General features: G+C 45.4%; 1 protein-coding gene across 1 annotated transcript in view; it reads right to left on the reverse strand.

The window, feature by feature from the left end:
- Positions 1-19605, reverse strand: part of LOC141112851 (serine/threonine-protein kinase Nek11-like) — a 274187-nt gene that overhangs the window by 161670 nt on the left and 92912 nt on the right. Inside the window, exons 3-6 of the mRNA XM_073605945.1 lie at positions 18765-18930; positions 15411-15529; positions 11941-12005; positions 5227-5350 (exon numbers count right to left, since the gene is read on the reverse strand). Coding sequence (XP_073462046.1) covers positions 5227-5350; positions 11941-12005; positions 15411-15529; positions 18765-18930 — 474 coding nt within the window. The remainder of the gene's footprint in view (positions 1-5226; positions 5351-11940; positions 12006-15410; positions 15530-18764; positions 18931-19605) is intronic.

Raw genomic sequence — 19605 nt, forward strand, 5'->3', positions numbered from 1 at the left:
GTTGTATCTGGTCCGTCGGACCAGCCTACACACGAGCGGGCTTTCCGTCGGACCAGCACACACACGAGCGGACTTTCCGCCCGAAACTGAGTCCGGCGGAAAGATTTAGAACTTTCTTCAAATCTAGGTCCGGCAGGCTTTTGGGAAAAAGTCCGCCGGAAAAGTCCGCCGGTGCCTACACACGGGCGGATTGTCCGGCACACTCTGGTCCGCCGGACCAAGTATGCCGGAAAGTCCGACCGTGTGTACGCGGCATTGGACTGTTCCCAATTAGCTAATACTACTACTAGAAGAGATTATCCTCTAATTACTAAACACTGAGGGTATCTAAGTACCCCAAGTCTGGTTTGGTGTTCTTTAAGCAATAAACTTTAAAAAGACATCCCCTAGACCAGTGATGGCGAACCTTGGCACCCCCAGATGTTTTGGTGGAACTACATTTTCTCATGATGCTCATGCACTCTGCAGTGTAGTTGAGCATCATTGGGAAATGTAGTTCCAAAATATCTGGGGTGCCAAGGTTCGCCATCACTGCCATAGACTGATTATTGGAGCCTGTGTGAATGGACTGTTACTTGTTGGGACGGCAGTCTCTACACTTATTGGGGAAGAACCGGTTAAAATCAGTTGCCCTTTTGGGGGGTGGCACTACACTAGCACCGAATGGAATCCACAGTTATGGAGGTAGGGACAAAAGAGTGTTGACATAACATTTCTTGACCAGGTACCACTACTGGGCCATGTACCCTTTTCACCGTGTTCGTGTGAGTCCCCGCTGCCAGAGGGAGCAAATAACGTGTACAGTTCAACACCACACGTACATTACCATGCCACGACATTTCACCCCCAGCTGAGCCAGGTCCTAGATCAGAAAAGGTCGAAACAAAGGAGAAGAAGATGTTTAAAGTAGAGAAGATGTTTCCAGTAGAGAAGATGTGTACAGTAGAGAAGATGTTTCCAGTAGAGAAGATGTTTACAGTAGAGAAGATGTGTCCAGTAGAGAAGATGTTTCTAGTAGAGAAGATGTTTCCAGTAGAGAAGATGTGTCCAGTAGAGAAGATGTTTCCAGTAGAGAAGATGTGTCCAGTAGAGAAGATGTGTCCAGTAGAGAAGATGTTTCCAGTAGAGAAGATGTGTCCAGTAGAGAAGATGTTTCCAGTAGAGAAGATGTGTCCAGTAGAGAAGATGTTTCTAATAGAGAAGATGTTTCCAGTAGAGAAGATGTTTCCAGTAGAGAAGATGTGTCCAGTAGAGAAGATGTTTCCAGTAGAGAAGATGTGTCCAGTAGAGAAGATGTGTCCAGTAGAGAAGATGTTTCCAGTAGAGAAGATGTGTCCAGTAGAGAAGATGTTTCCAGTAGACCTTCAATGTTTTACTTAAAACACGGTGTGGCAGACCAGTTCTCATTATTCCAGCAGAGGTTGGTAGTGCCATCCCCAGGGCTGGCATTCTTCATCCTGCCCATGTCACCACTCCTGACTACAGTACCAAGACTTTCCAATCATTTTTTTTTTCGTATTAATTCTCCATGACCCACGTAACTGGGGACGTGGCAGGGGGTATGTCCTTTGCCTTCACACTTTGTGTTTACCTCTGCCCCATATGAGAACATTGGGTGACACGGGCATGATGATGTTGTTAGGGAAATAAGGCCTATGATGAGACATACTGAGTATTTTCTATAGTAAAACGCAGTTCTGCCTACAGACACCCTCCCGATCACACTGCATGAAAAACGCGTCTCTGTTCATTTCCAGATTGACTGCTGGGCTCAGTAAAGTATTCTGATCTGACAGAAGGAACACTAACAAGGAGCCCACGCTGAGCCGAGTCACAGCCACCAGCCTATGGCTTATTATTAGCTGAAGCCATTGATGGGATGAAATATAGCAATACATTACAGTCGCTGGATGGGCGCCTTTCATTGCCATCCAGGCCATTTAGCTTATGGTACATCAAGACACAGCTTGTTAAGTGTAGATAAAGGGGGATGGAATGGTGTCAGGATGTCTTAAACACGCGGCTTCTTGATGTGACATCTTTATGTCTCCTGTTGACTCTCGGAAAGGCCATTTATCTCACAAATGGAGGGGAGATTTAACCTATAGGAGGATGAAAGAGCAGGAGACGGCCTGTATTTCAAACATCCCCAAGCTGGACATGTAATGAATTCAGATAACTGGAAGATCTAATAAACGAGGAGTAATTATTGGACAACTGGGGCAATATAACTCAGAGAAGATGCATCTCGCGGGCCGCATGGGCAGCTTTAATGTACCGGAAACTTTACAGCTTAGTTAGCTTTTATTTGTTCAGCTGGACGCGGAGAGCCGCCGGGAGCTGCAGATATGCGCAATCTTCCCAGGAAAATATTTACACTGTGAAGATACTTCTAGAAAAACTGTACTTACCCCGTTAGCCTACCCCCCCCCCCAACCTAAGGTAACCTGGCTTCCCTCTACCCAGGCAGCATGCTGGCCTGAATCTCGCAGCCTCAGCTGGTTTTATCCTTCAGCCTCCTTTCCATCAGCTGCATGCTTGGTCCTCATATGCTCGGTCCTCATACGCTCGATCCTCATATGCTCGGTCCTCATACGCTCGGTCCTCATACGCTCGGTCCTCATACGCTCGGTCCTCATATGCTCGGTCCTCATAGACTTGCCTTGGAAAAAGGTTCTACAGAAGTCTATAGGGACTTACTCCACAGATAGTGACAGCGCAAAGCAGACATTACCAGTAGGGTGTAAACATTGGGGGGTGAAGTTAGTATGCATATGGGAAGGGTGGGGGTACTTTAGGTTAGGTGGGGTGCTTTGGTTTGGATAAGGGTAAAAATTTGTCTGAAAATGCACTTTTACTTTAACCACTTGCCTACCGGACACTTTCACCCCCTTCCTGCCCCAGGCCAATTTTCAGCTTTCGGCTTTGAATGACAATTGCGCATCTAACACTGTACACATAGGACATTTTACTATCATACAAATAGAGCTTTCTTATGGTAGTATTTAATCACCACTGGGGGTTTTATTTTTTGCTAAAAAAAAAAGAAAGAAAAAAGACCAAAAATGTGAAAAAAACGTTTTTCTTACTTTCTTTTATAAGATTTTGCAAATAAGTAATTTTTCTCCATCACTGATGGGCACTGATGAGGCTGTACTGATTGGCACTGAAGAGGCTGTACTGATGAGGCTGTACTGATGGGCACTGAAGAGGCTGTACTGATGAGGCTGTACTGATGGGCACTGAAGAGGCTGTACTGATGGGAACTGATGAGACTGCATTGAAGGGCACTGAAGAGGCTGTACTGATGGGAACTGATGAGACAGCATTGAAGGGCACTGATGAGGCTGTACTGATGGGAACTGATGAGACTGCACTGATGGGCACTGATGAGGCTTTACTGATGAGGATGTACTGATGGGCACTGATGAGACAGCATTGATGGGCACTGATGAGGCTGTACTGATGGCCACTGATGAGACTCCACTGATGGGCACTGATGAGGCTTTACTGATGAGGATGTACTGATGGGCACTGATAAGGCTGCACTGATAAGGCTGTACTGATGAGGATGTACTGATGGGCACTGATGAGGCTGCACTGACGAGGCTGTACTGATGAGACAGCATTGATGGGCACTGATGAGGCTGTACTGATGGGCACTGATGATACTGCACTGATGGGCACTGATGAGGCTTTACTGATGAGGATGTACTGATGGGCACTGATGAGGCTGCACTGATAAGGCTGTACTGATGAGGATGTACTGATGGGCACTGATGAGGCTGCACTGATGAGGCTGTACTGATGAGACAGAATTGATGGGCACTGATGAGGCTGCATTGATGGGCACTGATGAGGCAGCACTGATGGGCACTAATAAGGCTGCACTGATGGGCACTGATGAGGCAGCACTGATGAGGAGGCACTTATGAGCACTGATAGGTGGTACTGATGGGCATTGATGAGGCAGCACTGATGAGGAGGCACTTATGAGCACTGATAGGTGGTACTGATGGGCACTGATGGGCTATACTCATGGGCACTGTTTGGACTACACTGATAATTAGGGCACTGATTATAAGTGTAGATGTCCTCTGTCACACTTGGTTATCAGCTCTCCTCTCCTCGCACTGTGACAGCGTGTGTGGAAATGACTGCCGATAACCAGCAACTCTGTTTACACTGTGATCAGCTGTGATTGGATACAGCTGATCATGTGTTAAAGAGCCACTGTGATTATCCTTTTAGAGTGGAACCTTGGTTTGCGAGTAACGCGGTTAACATGCGTTTCGCAATACGAGCACTGTATTTCTAAAAATCCTAACTCGGTTTGCGAGTGTTGTGTGTGCAGTACCGCTTTTGACCTGAGTTGGGGGGGGGGGCGCTGGAGCCGAACAGTGCCGATTGTTGGCGTTCGGAAATGCATGGAAAGGCCCGAGGACAGTTTGGCTGACCTCGACAAACCTCAGAAAGGCTTGTGAACAGAGCCTTTTCGAGGTTTTCACAAGTCTTTCTGAGGTTTGGCGAGGTCAGCTGAAGTGTGCTCGGGCCTTTTCGGCCATTTCCGAGGCTCTCTGGCGCCCCCCCCCCCCCCGCCTCTGGCCGCATGCGGTATTGCATCCCATTGAAGTCAATGTGGAACAAATTATTTTAGTTTCCATTGACTTCAATGGGAAAACTCGCTTTGATATGCAAGTACTTTGGATTATGAGCATTCTCCTGGAACGGATTGTAATCCGAGGTTCCACTGTACCTTGTTCTGTGATCAACTGTGTCCAAAGGATACAGTAATCACAGAGCATGTCGGATGCACGCGGTTCTGGGAGGATGTCAGTAGACGCCCTTCCAGAACTGGTTGACTGCGCTGTACTGTCATTGGGCGATAGCGCTGACATTAAGTGGGGTAAAATGGTTCTAAAGTTAAAACCTTTTTACTCCAATGCATTCTCTGCCTTAAGGTAAAAAAAAGGTTTTAACACTTGATCAGAGCCATGACCTCACACTGCGGATATACAGCTAGGAGGATCAGGGCACAGGTGAGCCTAGGCACACTCACATACCAGGAAGCACACTGCCTTTTCTCAGTCCGAAGACAAAAGGTCGATATTTCAGGTTTCTGCTCAGGCATAACATTTCTGAATGGTCCCAATGACAGCAAATCTTCACTTCTTGAGTTCAGGTCATTATTAGGAATGATAACCAGAATTGTCCGAAATGACTCACCAGATATCAGACTTGGAGTTGTAGCCGTTCCGGGTGAAGATTTCGGGGCTCATGTAGGACGCGGTTCCTGTGATGGTAGTTGCCAGGTCCGATGGCACGAGCACGCGAGACACGCCAAAGTCACCTAATCCACCAATGAAATGAAGACAATTAGATCTCTCCCGGGGTTCTCCAGAACAATGTCATGATGATGGTTAGAAGATGTCAGTGAACTCCCAACCTGCATCCTTGTACTGCGTCTGAAACCTCAGGATCAGGATGACAGCCAGGCAGAGAGCATTTAGAAGGAGGATTTACCAATCCCCCCCCCCAGGCGGGACGTAAACAGCAATAAAAATCTGGCAAAGGGTTAAAACCTTCCCCCCGCTTTATCCAAAACTATGAAAGAGCTTTTTCTTTACAATCACTTTAAGCCTCTCCTATGATATCCAAAACGACATGGCAGGGGTTCCTCTCTAACCCCTTCAATACCAGGCACTTTCACCCCCTTCCTGCCCATGCCCAATGTTCAGCTTTCAGCGCTGTCACACTTTGAATGACAATTACGCGGTCATGTAACACTGTACACATAGGACATTTTTATCATTTTTTTCACACAAATAAAGCTTTCTTTTGGTGGTATTTAGTCACCCCTGGGTTTTTTATTTTTTGCTAAATAATTGAAAAAAGACAAAAAATGTTGGAAAGAAAAATGTTTCCTTCGTTTCTGCTATAAAAATTTTGTAAATAATTTTTCTTCACTGATGGGCCCTGAAGAGGCTGAAATGATGAAGCTGCACTGGTGGACACTGATGAAACTGCACTGAGGGAAATGATGAGGCTGCACTGATGGGCACTGTTGGAGCTGCACTGATGGGCCCTGATGAGGCTGCACTGATGAAGCTGCACTGATGGGCACTGATGAGGCGACACTGATGGGCACTGATGAGGCGACACTGATGGGCACTGATGAGGCGACACTGATGAAGCTATACTGATGGGCCCTGATGACACTGCACTAATGGGCCCTGATGATGCTGCACTAATGAAGCTGCACTGGTGGGCACTGATGAGGCAGCACTGATGGGCACTGATGGACACTGATGAGGCTGCAATGATGGGCACTGATGAGGCAGCACTGATGAGGTGGCACTGATAAAGCTGCACTGATGGGCATGGATGAGGAGTCACTGATGTGGCTGCACTGATGGGCACTGATAAGTGGCACTTATGGGCACTGAACGGCACTGATAGGCACTGATTGCCACTGATGGGGTGCCCTGATTATCAGTGTAAACAATGTATGGTCAGACATGCCGGTTATCGGCTCTCCTCACACAGATACAGCATGTGAGGAAAGGAATGCCAATAACTGGCAAGTCTGTTTCCATGTGATCAGCTCTGATTGGACACAGCTGACCACATGGTAAAGGGTCGCTGTGATTGGCCCTTTACCACGATCTGTGATCCAAAGGACACAGCGGTCACAGAGCACACAGTATGAGGGCATGGTTCTGGGAGGACTTCCATTGACACCCTCACAGAACTACAGAGCCGTCTTTCGGCTATAGTGCGGGCTGGAAGGGGTTAATACTCCATTTCTAGGTAATGGGTGTTATTTTTGATTCAGTAACCAGTCAGTAAAAACAAGAAAGCAGATCGGCTTTTTCATTAGACGTCTAGAAATCTCTAACAAGCTTTCCTTCACCGTTACTGATTTATAATTAATTCCGGATCAAACACTTGTTGCATTCACACCCCATTGCTTCTTCTTCTACCAGCAAAGAGAATATAGATGGATTTCTGGACCGGATTATTCCCAGAGATCATCTCATTTCTATATACACTGGTAACGGTATATTTACATGGAGCAGATTTAGATCCGTCCAATGCCGGCCACACACATCGATTTTACGTCATTTTCTTAAGAAAGTTCGTTTGTTTTATCAAGCTGTTTCTTTAGATCATTTCACACAACCTTTGACATTTTTTATTCCATTTTTGATAAGAAACTCTCAGCAAATCTTATTTCAACTTTTTATTAAACCTTCAATTGGCAGTTCTAAAAGAGAAAAATAATGTTTGTGGAGCCGTGACCTTGGAAAAGTTCTATGAGTTCTGTTCTGTCCCATTTACACACATACAGGTGCATCTCATAGAATTAGAATATCATCAAAAAGTTCATTTATTTCAGTAATTCAATTCTAAAAGTGAAACTCCTATGTTTTATATATAGATGTGTTACACACAGAGTGATAGATTCCAAGCATTTCTTTCCTTTCATTTTGATGATTATGGATTACAGCGAGTGAAAGCCCAAAATTCACGATCTCAGAAAATTAGAATATTACATAAGACCAATAAAAAAAAGGATTTTTAATACAGAAATGTTGTCTTAGTGAGAAGTCTGTCCATGTACAGTATAGGATACACCCAATACTTGGCCGGGGCTCCTATGAATTGCTGCCTCAATGCGGCGTGGCATGGAGGAGATCAGCCTGTGGCACTGCTGAGGTGTTATGGAAGCCTAGGTTGCTTTTATAGCGGCCTTCAGCTCATCTGCATTGTTGGGTCCGGTGTCTCTCATCTTCCTCTTGACAATTCCCCACAGATTCTCTATGGGATTTAGGTCAGGTGAGTTTGCTGGCCAATCAAGCACAGTGATCCCGTGATCATGTGACCAGGTATTGGTAGTTTTGGCAGTGTGGGGAAGTCCTGCTGAAAAATGAAATCAGCATCTCCATAAAGCTGGTCAGCAGAGGGAAGCATGAAGAGCTCTAGAATTTCCTGGTAGAGGGCTGAGCTGACTTTGGACTTGATAAAACACAGAGGACCAACACCAGCAGATGACATGACTCCCCAAATCATCACTGACTGTGGGATTTTTTTCATTTCGTTTGGAAATTAAGGTCCCAGAGTCTGGAGGAGTGGTGAGTCTCAGAGTCTGGAGGAGGAGTGGAGAGTCACAGAATCCAAGTTGCATGAGGTCCAGTGTAAACTTTCCACAGTCAGTGATGATTTGGGGAGCCGTGTCATCTGCTGGTGTTGGTCCTCTGTGTTTTATCAAGTCCAAAGTAATTGCCCCCCTTGCTAAATCATAAATGAACTGTGATTAACCACTTATTTTGGAAAGCGGAGTTAAATGTCACTTGCCACATCCAGGCCTGATTACTGCCAGACCTGTTGAATCAAGAAATCCCGTAGGCTCTGTTCACATCTAGGCATTTTTTGGGCGTTTTTCAGCTCTAAAATACACCCAACAAGACAAATCCCATTCATTTCAATGAGCCCTGTTCACATCTGAGCTTTCTATGGCCTAAAGCAAAATGCCCGTCGCTCAAAAAAGTACATGAGCTTCTTTTTTGGCAGATTACAGACGTTTTAATTCTGCAAAACGCACCTGACCTTGCTTGCACTACTTTTAAAAATGCTCTGTGGTACCATGCAGTTTGGTGCCCGCAAACGAATTGCATTTGCGATCTGCGTTTGGGGTGCCACTACCAATACATTGTCTCCCACATGCAGATCTCAAGAGGGCGGAACCTTTACCTGCACAGAATGCGCCTTTCCCGCACTGCGTTCTTGTGTGAACCGGCCCTAAGAAAGCTACAAACTAACATGGCAAATAAGGATAGTTTGCCTGGGAACTTGATATATTGTTATAATTTTCCAGCGGAGTTCCTAGTAAAATTGTAAATGTAAAAAAACAAATGATACATTGTGTAATTGTGTTGTGGAGAGGACAGTAGGCCTCAGAGGAAAGGCTTTATTTGACACTTTAATTATACATAATGCATCCTTTAAAACAACTCGAACGAGGTTTGAAGGTACCAGACAAAGGTCAGAATACACATCTAATTGCTTTATACATCACAAGGCCGGGAAAAAAGTTTGACCTTTTATTTTTTTCTACCTGTAACTTATTTCTTGTTTTCATTGACAATGTTATATCTACCGTTCTTTTCCTAATGAATTCGTTTTCAGGTGGAATATTGGAAATAATACTCAAAGAAGGAACAAAATCCTGACCAAAAATCACAATGGAGCTGAAATGTAAAGCTGGAGGAAAAGGGTCGTCATTCAGCTCAACATCTGTGAGCCGGGACCGGAGCGCCAAATCCCAAAGAGGCTTACAAGGACAGTCCGAGACCTAATTCTACATATTCCAGCAGATAGGAGGATGACTGCAAAGTTTAGCTATGTTAGTATCTACCATTCCCAAATTATTATCTATGAGTACAGATTTCCATTCCAAAGGATAAAGATCTACAGTCTTGATGCGTTTCTTTCTTTTTTCTGTTATAGATAGAATAGTTAGCGTTTACAACACAGTTCCCCAAAGTGGTTGAATCGATGGGACTATCCCATAAAATGGCTGGGGGTCAGTAAATTTATGGGGCTCAATAGGTGTTTGATTGGGATAAATTAATCTTTTTTAGGCCTCTTTTTAGGACCACCTCAAAACTTGTTGGAGAGCCAGTGAGTACACCCACCTCAAACTCTATGATAGAGCCAGTGAGTACACCCACCTCAAAGTCTGTTGGAGAACCAGTAACCAGTAAGGACACCCACCTCAAACTCCACTGGAGAGCAAGTAAGTACACCCACCTCAAAATCTGTTGGAGAGCCAGTGAGTACACCTACATTAAACTCTTTTGGGGAGCTACTAGGTACACTCACCTCAAACCCTGTTGGGGAGCCAGTAAGTACACCCACCTCAAAGTCTGTTGAAGATCCTGTAAGGACACCCACCTCAAACTCTGTTGGAGAGTCAGTAAGTGCACCCACCTAAAACTCAGCTGAAGAGCCAGTAAGTGCACCCACCTCAAACTGTGTTGGATAGCCAGTGAGTATACCTACATCAAACTCTGTTGGAGAGCTAGTGAGTACACCTACATCAAGCTCTGCTGGAGAGTCGCCTCACCTCAAACCCTGTTTGAAAGCCTGTAAGTACACCCACCTCAAACTTTATGGGAGAGCCAGTGAGTACACCCACCCGAGACAACCAGTAAGAACACCAACCTCAAACTCTGTTGGAGAGCCAGTGAGTACATACAACTTAACTCTGTTGGAGAGAAAGTGTACCCACTGCAAACTCTGCCGGACAGCCAGTGAGTACATCCACCTCAAATTCTGTTGGAGAGCTAGTAAGTTCACCTACATCAAACTCTGTTGGGCAGCTAGTAAGTATATTCATCTCAAACCCTGTTCGAGAGTCGGTAAGTACACCCACTTTAAACTCAATGGGAGAGCCAGTGAGTATACCCACCTCAAAATCTGTTGGAGAACCAGTTGGGACACCCACCTCAAGCTACATTGGAGAGCCAGTAATTATACCCACCTCAAACTCTGTTGGATAGTCAGTGAGTACATCCAACCTAAACTCTGTTGGATAACCAATGGGTGCATCCATCTCAAATTCTGTTGGAGAGCCAGTAAGTACACTTCACTTACACTTCAAACTCTATGTGAGAGCCAGTGAGTACATTTACAGTACCTCAGTCTGTTGGGGAACCAGTACACCCACCTCAAAGTCTGTTGTAGAACCAGTAAGTACTTACACTTCAAACTCTATGTGAGAGCCAGTGAGTACATTTAGAGTACCTCAAAGTCTGTTGGGGAACCAGTACACCCACCTCAAAGTCTGTTGGAGAACCAGTGAGTACACCCACCTCCAAGTCTGTTGGAGAACTAGTGAGTACACCCACCTTAAAGTCTGTTGGAGAACCTTTGAGTGAACCTACCTCAATGTCTGTTGGAGAACTAGTGAGTGAACCTACCTCAATGTCTGTTGGAAAACCAGTGAGTACACCCACCTCAAAGTCTGTTGGAGAACCAGTGAGTACACCCACCTCAAAGTCTGTTGGAGAACCAGTGAGTACACCCACCTCAAAGTCTGTTGGAGAACCATTGAGTGAACCTACCTCAATGTCTGTTGGAGAACCAGTGAGTGAACCTACCTCAATGTCTGTTGGAAAACCAGTGAGTACACCCACCTCAAAGTCTGTTGGAGAACCAGTGAGTACACCCACCTCAAAGTCTGTTGGAGAACCAGTGAGTACACCCAACTCAAAGTCTGTTGGAGAACCAGTGAGTACACCCACCTCAAAGTCTGTTGGAGAACCATTGAGTGAACCTACCTCAATGTCTGTTGGAGAACCAGTGAGTGAACCCACCTCAATGTCTGTTGGAGAACCAGTGAGTGAACCTACCTCAATGTCTGTTGGAGAACCAGTGAGTATACTCACTTCAAACTCTGTTAATTAGTCAGTGAATACATCCAACTCAAACTCTATTGGATAGGCAATGGGTACATCCATCCCAACTTCTGTTGGAGCACTGGTGAGTACGCCCGCAGCGAACAAAACGGTGCCAAAATACGAACTGCTGTATAGTTACAAAAAAATTTGCACTAAAACTTCACGAAGGAGTGGATAAACTGAAGAGTTTGGGGAGTCTTAGGTCTAGAATCTTTTTTTTTTTTTTCCCAGGCTGCTGTGAAAGAGACCTGAGAAGAAACCTCCTCTGGCTTTGGAGAGATTTCCACTGACTTTCTATTACTTCTTTGGAAAAGGAAGAGAAGAGAAATCTCCCTAATGGCACACAAACATATCTGTCATATCTGTCATGAGTCTTATCCATTCCCTACTGTATCCAATAATAGAAAAAAACATTTAGGTTTTCCATACACTGTAAGTTGCACTATACAATGGCAGTATAAACACACCTACTCACCGATTTTAAGCGTTCCGTTCTTTAGAAAGATGTTTTTTGTCTTTAAATCTCTATGCAAAACAAGCCTGGAATTATAACAAACACAAAGTCTAATGAGAATATTACCGGCGGTGGGGGAACAGGCTGCAAATGTACCAAACAATGATGTTGTCATATGCTATCCAGAAAACATAAAGGGCATCTGCTGCTTATCGCAGCTACGGACGCATCGGCAAACATTTGTTCTGGGCTAGATGTAAATCAGATGTAAAAATATTGCAGATTTGTCTTACATTCATTTATTTTTTTAATGGAAAGTTTAAATGAATTGGAAAGGGAAACTCGAAAGGAGAACTCATGGGAAAGGAGGATAAAAAATAAAAATCAATCATCTAGATTTATTTTTTAATCCTGTGTTGACTGGTCACAGAATACAAAAATATAGCATTTTAGAGCTGAACGCTAATCAAACAACTAAATACACATTTGAAATATGAACCCTGTTTTCTTTCCAAAGGATTTGTAATTCTGTTCAGGTGGTCTTGTCATTGACATTCCCCTACCACACTGCTTAAACCTATCTTAACAATGCAGCTTCCTATGTCGTTAAACCATCATTAGACCACCAGACTGTCAAATGAGAATTGATGTGATTGCAACCAAGCATCAGCAAAGCCGAGCCAGGAAGCTGAGAAATAGTGTCCCATCTTTAGTGTTAGTGGGAGGAATAGTGACCCATCATTGGTATCAGTGGGAGGAATAGTGCCCCATAATTGGTGTCAGTGGGAGGAATAGTGCCCCATCATTGGTATCAGTGGGAGGAATAGTGCCCCATCATTGGTGTCAGTGGGAGGAATAGTGCCCCATCATTGGTATCAGTGGGAGGAATAGTGCCCCATCATTGGTGTCAGTGGGAGGAATAGTGCCCCATCATTGGTGTCAGTGGGAGGAATAGTGTCCCATCATTGGTGTCAGTGGGAGGAATAGTGCCCCATCATTGGTGTCAGTGGGAGGAATAGTGTCCCATCATTGGTGTCAGTGGGAGGAATAGTGCCCCATCATTGGTGTCAGTGGGAGGAATAGTGTCCCATCATTGGTGTCAGTGGAAGGAATAGTGACCCATCATTGGTATCAGTGGGAGGAATAGTGCCCCATAATTGGTGTCAGTGGGAGGAATAGTGCCCCATCATTGGTATCAGTGGGAGGAATAGTGCCCCATCATTGGTGTCAGTGGGAGGAATAGTGCCCCATCATTGGTATCAGTGGGAGGAATAGTGCCCCATCATTGGTGTCAGTGGGAGGAATAGTGCCCCATCATTGGTGTCAGTGGGAGGAATAGTGCCCCATCATTGGTGTCAGTGGGAGGAATAGTGACCCATCATTGGTGTCAGTGGGAGGAATAGTGTCCCATCATTGGTGTCAGTGGGAGGAAATTACCAAAGTACCCCATCATTGGTGTCAGTGGGAGGAACCCACAAACAGATCAAAATTCAACCAGTTGTATGGGCAGCATATGGATGCATACTCCCTTGTCCCATGCTGGGATCTTCTGCAGCAAATATCAACACTTATGCCAAAACCTGTGCTAAAAGATAACAGCACAAGTACCAGTCCTCAGGAAGGATGTGCTGAAACCGGAGAGAGCCCGGAGAAGAGCAACAAAGCTAATAAGAGGGCTGGAGGACCACTGTTACGAGGAACAACTACAAGCACTAAACTTACTCTCCCTGGAGAAGATACACTTAAGAGGAGATATGATTGCAATCAGGGCCGGGACTAGGGGGGGTTGGGTGGGCAACTGCCCCAGGCTCTGTGTTGAGGAGAGGCGCTGCCGAGTTCGCCGCTCATCCTGCTCCTTACTGACAGCAGTGACTGTAGTGTAACTCTTGTTAGAAGAATCAATGACCGATAGCTGCGGCTGGAGTGAGGATTCGGCTTTTACCTCCCTCCAGCCTGCATAGGGTGGAAAAGAGCTTCCTCGGTCTCAGTGCTGCACTGCACAGAAGGAGGGCGGACTGTCTACTTCTTCCTCTCCCTCTGTCATGTGACTTAAGATGCTGTAAATACCGATCTCCCGGTACAATTGGGAAGGGGGGCAACTCAGGAGCATGGGGACACTTGATGTAAAGGGGGACTCTACTGGGGACACCTGATGTAAAGGGGGACTCTGTTGGGGACACCTGATGTAAAGGGGGACTCTGTTGGGGACACCTGATGTAAAGGGGGACTCTGTTGAAGACTCTGTCAGATGTAAAGGGGACTCTTCTGGGGACACCTGATGTAAATGGGGACTCTATTGAGGACACCTGATGTAAATGGGGACTCTATTGAGGACACCTGATGTAAAGGGGACTCTACTGGGGACACCTGTTGTAAAGGGGGACTCTGTTGGGGACACCTGATGTAAAGGGGACTCTACTGGGGACACCTGATGTAAATGGGGACTCTATTGAGGACACCTGATGTAAAGGGGACTCTACTGGGGACACCTGATGTAAAGGGGGACTCTGTTGGGGACACCTGATGTAAAGGGGGACTCTACTGGGGACACCTGATGTAAATGGGGACTCTATTGAGGACACCTGATGTAAAGGGGACTCTACTGGGGACACCTAAAGTAAAGGGGACTCTACTGGGGACACCTGATGTAAATGGGGACTCTACTGGGGACACCTGATGTAAATGGGGACCCTATTGAGGACACCTGATGTAAAGGGGACTCTACTGGGGACACCTGATGTAAAGGGGGACTCTGTTGGGGACACCTGATGTAAAGGGGGACTCTACTGGGGACACCTGATGTAAAGGGGGACACTACTGGGGCTCAACCTGGCATGGGGGGTGCAATTCGCCATCTTCCCACTGGGCGCTGGATGACCTTGTCCCAGCATTGATCGCAAAATACAAATGTCTTAAATGGTGATTCTAGCATAGGGAGGAAACTGTTCCATTACAGAACACGTTGCCACTCAATGAAGTTGGACAAGAAATGGTTTAACCTTAAACTTCATAAGGGGTTCTTTACTGTAAGAGCGGTAAGGATGTGGAACTCCCTTCCACAGTTGGTGGTGTATACAAGGAATATCAAAAATTTCAAAAAGCTCTTAGATTGGCATCTTAGCGAACACAATATACAGGGATATGGGAATGGTATCAACATAAACACACCTATGTCTACACAGGTTAAACTTGATGGACTGGTATCTTTATTCAACCTTACCAACTTTGTAATTAATTCAAGCACAGGAAACATTTTTCTAGGTGCTCTGTTGGGTTACTGACACCGGGCATAAGTAACCCGTGGGTTGATTATTAGATTTTTGTTATATAATTGCTTCACAGTTAAAATAGAATCTTTAGATTTAGTTGCATGAATGCAAAACAGTCTGTGTGGTTCCTTATTGGCTTCCATTCATAAATATCCCTTATTGTGCTATTGTATTTGTACAGTTGATAAAGGAAACCCAATCGTCTTCAGTTCTGAGCCTCACCTCTCGTGAAGATAGGTAACTCCAAGTAACAACTGGATGAACCATTCCATGACGTGTCCTTCTGGCATTGCCAGTCCTCTATCTTTCAGCTGTTGAAGGTGATAGTCCAGATCTCCACCCTGGCAAACAAGAGACAGTTCAATATTCTCCAGAACCATATCCTGTCTAAAAAGTAATGGGAGGCAATACATCCAAAAACAAATCTCAGTCACAACAACACCCTTCATATCACTAAATTGTGCAGATTGCCAGATAAACAGACATATACTATATATTGAAGCATAGGTGTGCACAGCCTATTGCATTATGGTGTGCACCCCAAAACCCAACCAAGTGTGTGTGTGTGTATATATATATAATATAGAGAGAGAGAGACACACACACACACGCACTCTTTTAAAGAAATGGAATCAAACATTTTGATATGTATAAAAACTTTTTTTAATTTTTTATTATATTTTACATCTTATAGCAGAGCCAATTAGAGGGCAAGAGAGGGGAGTGGGAGAGAGAGGGGAGGGGGGGGGGGGGTGCTTGTGAGGGAGAGAGGGGATGAGAGAGGAAGGGGGTGAGAGAGGGAGAGGGTGAGAGAGAGAGGGGGTTAACAAAGGGGGGGGGGGTGAGAGAGGGGGGTGAGAGAGGGAAGGGTGAGAGAGAGAGAGAAAGGGGATGAGAGAGGGAGAGGGGTGAGAGAGGGAGGGGTGAGAGAGAGAAAGGGGGTGAGAGAGAGGGGGGTGAGACAGAGAGAGGGGGTGAGAGAGAGAGGGGGTGAGAGAGGGAGAGAGGGGGTGAGAGAGGGGGTGAGAGAGAGAGGGGTGTGAGAGGGAGGGTGGGGGGAGGGGGGGGAGGGTGGGGGGTGAGGGAGAGAGGGAGGGGTGACAGAGAGAGAGGGGGTGTTGAGAGAGAGGGAGAGGATGAGACAGAGAGAGGGGGTGAGAGAGGGAGGGGGTGTGAGAGGGAGGGTGGGGGAGGGAGAGAGGGAGGGGTGACAGAGAGAGAGGGGGTGAGAGAGGGAGGGGGTGTGAGGGAGAGAGGGGGTGGCATAATGCACAAGGATATGAGAATTCACCATTAAGTTCCGTGACCATATGATGGTATCTGAACTACAAGCTGATCCCAGGGTGACCATATGGCCCTGAATTAATGGCAAGGTTCGGGTTTGGAACGTCTACCCTTGTCTGTGAAGTGCTCCTGAATCTGTCACTGGTAAAAATAATCTGTCCATGTTACCAGCACAGAACAGACTGGTCTCAGTACAGCAATGGGGCAGAAGTACTTTGGTTCATCACTAAAATAGAACATGAGACAATGACAACACTAAGCTACTCATTCACTTCTTAATTATCTCTCACCTCAACTACTGGAACTCCCTTCTTGTTGGCTTCCTCTACCCAGACTCTCTCTTCCTCGGTCTATCATGAATGCTGCTGCCAGACATATCCACCTTAGCGCTCAGTGTCCACCACCTCTCTCCACCATCTCTCTACTGGCTTCTGCCCACCAAAAGCATAAAACTCGAAATCCTATCAACAGCATACAAGGCCACCCACAATTCTGCCTCCAACTACACTACCTACCTCATCTGAAAATATCACCCAAACAATCCTCTCCGCTCCTCCCAAGACCTCCTGCTTTCTAGCACAGTGGTTCTCAACCCTGTTCTCAAGTAACCCAAACAGTCCATGTTTGCAGGTTTTCCTTCATCTTGCACAGGTGTTTTAAATCAGAGTCTATGGCTTGGTATTTTGGACAGCTATTTTATCTAAGAGAAATTCCCAAAACATGGCCTGTTGGGGGTACATGAGGACAGAGTTCAGGACCCACTGTTCTAGCACACTCAAAAGCTCCTCCAATGCTTGCCTCCAGGACTTCTTCAGAGCCTCTCCCATTCTCTGGAACTCTCTACACCAATCTGTCCAGCTATCTGCCACTCTGTCCAAATGTAGGTGATGCCTGAAAACCCATCTCTTAAGGGAAGCCTATCCACCTGTAGCACCTTTCTTATTTAAAGCAGGCTGCCCTATAACCAGTGCAGAAGTAATTGATTATCCAAGGCTGCTCTATGTTTTACAGGTTGCTGTTCTGTTACTTTCCCCTGTATTCTAGAGGTTTCTAGAAGCATAGTGGGAGGGAGGACAGAACAAGCAGCCTGGATATTTGTGGGATTCCAGCCAATCCCTGGGGAGATGTGCCCAGAAAGTGGAGAGAGCGCTCATAAATAGTCTGAGGCCCAGGCAGCAAGTGAAGTGTTCCTGGGTCCAGTCATGCAGGAGGTGATCCCTGTGCAGGGTCCTAGAGAACTCAGAATGTGAAGCTATCTCTCTGATGGCCTATCAAGACCTATCTCCCTCAGATATGTAATGCAAGGATACTCACCCATGTGGACGCAAAAACACTACTAATGGACAAGCTCCATATTCAACATATCCACAAAAATCATTCTCTAGTGGAAAACCAATGTCTTGGCAGGAATATTTTTGTACCTCACCCCAGCAAAAAAGGGGAAAAAAGATTGAGAAGGACAAAATATTAAACATGTGACCCCTAAGGAAAAAGAAATGACAAAAGATGTACTCCCAAAAGAACCCTAAACCTTACATTTACGTTTTGCTCCTATAGTAGAGCTTCGTCAGAGGTGAAAATAACAAAGTATTGAGCAAGAATAATAATATTAATACTATTCAGGATGTTGGTGCCTTTAGCAAGCCTTTTACACTTTAGTTAGTAAATTGAATGAAGAGTTGAGGTAGGTCTTCACACTACATAATACAGCTGTTGCTAAGTTTAGAGCTGATCATATAGAGAACGTGTAATGTATGCAGTCAGCTTTAGATGCATTTATGATAACGTATTTGTTAAAGACCTTATGGCCATGCCTTCAATGCCTTAAAGCAGACCCATACCTAAATGTTAACATACACCTATCGAAAAGTGTACTGAACATGCTCCAGCACTGCAATGCAGGCACCAAGCGGGATCACCAAATCCCAGGCTCATGCATTGTGCAAAGTTTGAGACTTCCTGGTAGTGTTGACTGTTGGCCCACCACCATCCACCTCTCAAGTGATCTTATTGACTGCTAAGACTGTATTGGTCCTACAGGAACGTCTGAGAGTATGTGGGGCCAGCAATCAACACTGCCAAGGTGAATCAGACTTTGCAGGTTGCGGTGGACTGGGACTGGGACCAAGCTGTAGCAGACAGGAACTGAAGGGTAACCAACCCACTTGTGTTTTTAGTTTTGTAAAAGTGGGGATTCTTGGTCAGGCTTTAACTATTGCCTATTGTCTCTGTCTGTTAGTATTCAGTAGGCAAGGATGTGGACATCCTCCCAAAATGAAGGGTAATCAGTACCTCACAATACTCCGTCACAATGCAGAAATCCTCCTTCTCCAGGAAGCTTGCATAGAAACGGACGATGAACGGGTGCCTAAGACTCCCCAGAAGCTTGGCTTCTCTAGCGGATGGAAGGGTGGCATCCGCCTTCATACTGTTACATGGGATTCTCTTGATGACCTTCCTGAAATGCAAACACAAGTAGTAGGAATGGGGTTAGTTTACTATAATCTACGGCTAGTTTCTACATGATTATAGGAAAAAGCCCAGACAGCCATTCATGAACTACTAATGAGAAATTAGTAATAATACTTTTCATGAATATTTTTCATCACTATATGAATGCACATTGTCACTTTATTATTTGGCTATTAAGCGCTTTTTATTCTATATATTTTTTATCATATATTTTCTACATTATTAGTATCACGGTATAGAGGATTTTACCTGTTCAGAGGCTTTATGCTTATACCTTTTGATAGCGCAGCGTTTTTAATGCGATTTTAGTACTTTACACGGTTTATGAGACATGTTTACTGCTTGCAGCTGATTCAAAGAGGATTTATTGGTTTATTATTGTTAGTGGCTCACAGGACGTTCTATATAATTTTAATGAGAAAACCTGTTTTTTGTTCCTGCCCAGAGCTCAGCTTTAAGGGTGATCACAGGTACTTGCAGGTTCCTTGCATGATCCTTGGTGGCCAGATATCTCATGAACAACAATATAATCACAATCTCTGCCACAGTCTTGACCTGTCATGGGCGACTCTGTCCCCCAAAGCAGTGTTTCTCAGGCAGGGTGCCATCTGTGTTCCCCTAGATTCTGGAAGGGGGGCTTTGATGTTATGGGGGAACTCTG

This window comes from Aquarana catesbeiana, linkage group LG11 (genome assembly GCF_042186555.1).
Source record: "Aquarana catesbeiana isolate 2022-GZ linkage group LG11, ASM4218655v1, whole genome shotgun sequence".
NCBI classification, from domain to species: domain Eukaryota; kingdom Metazoa; phylum Chordata; class Amphibia; order Anura; family Ranidae; genus Aquarana; species Aquarana catesbeiana.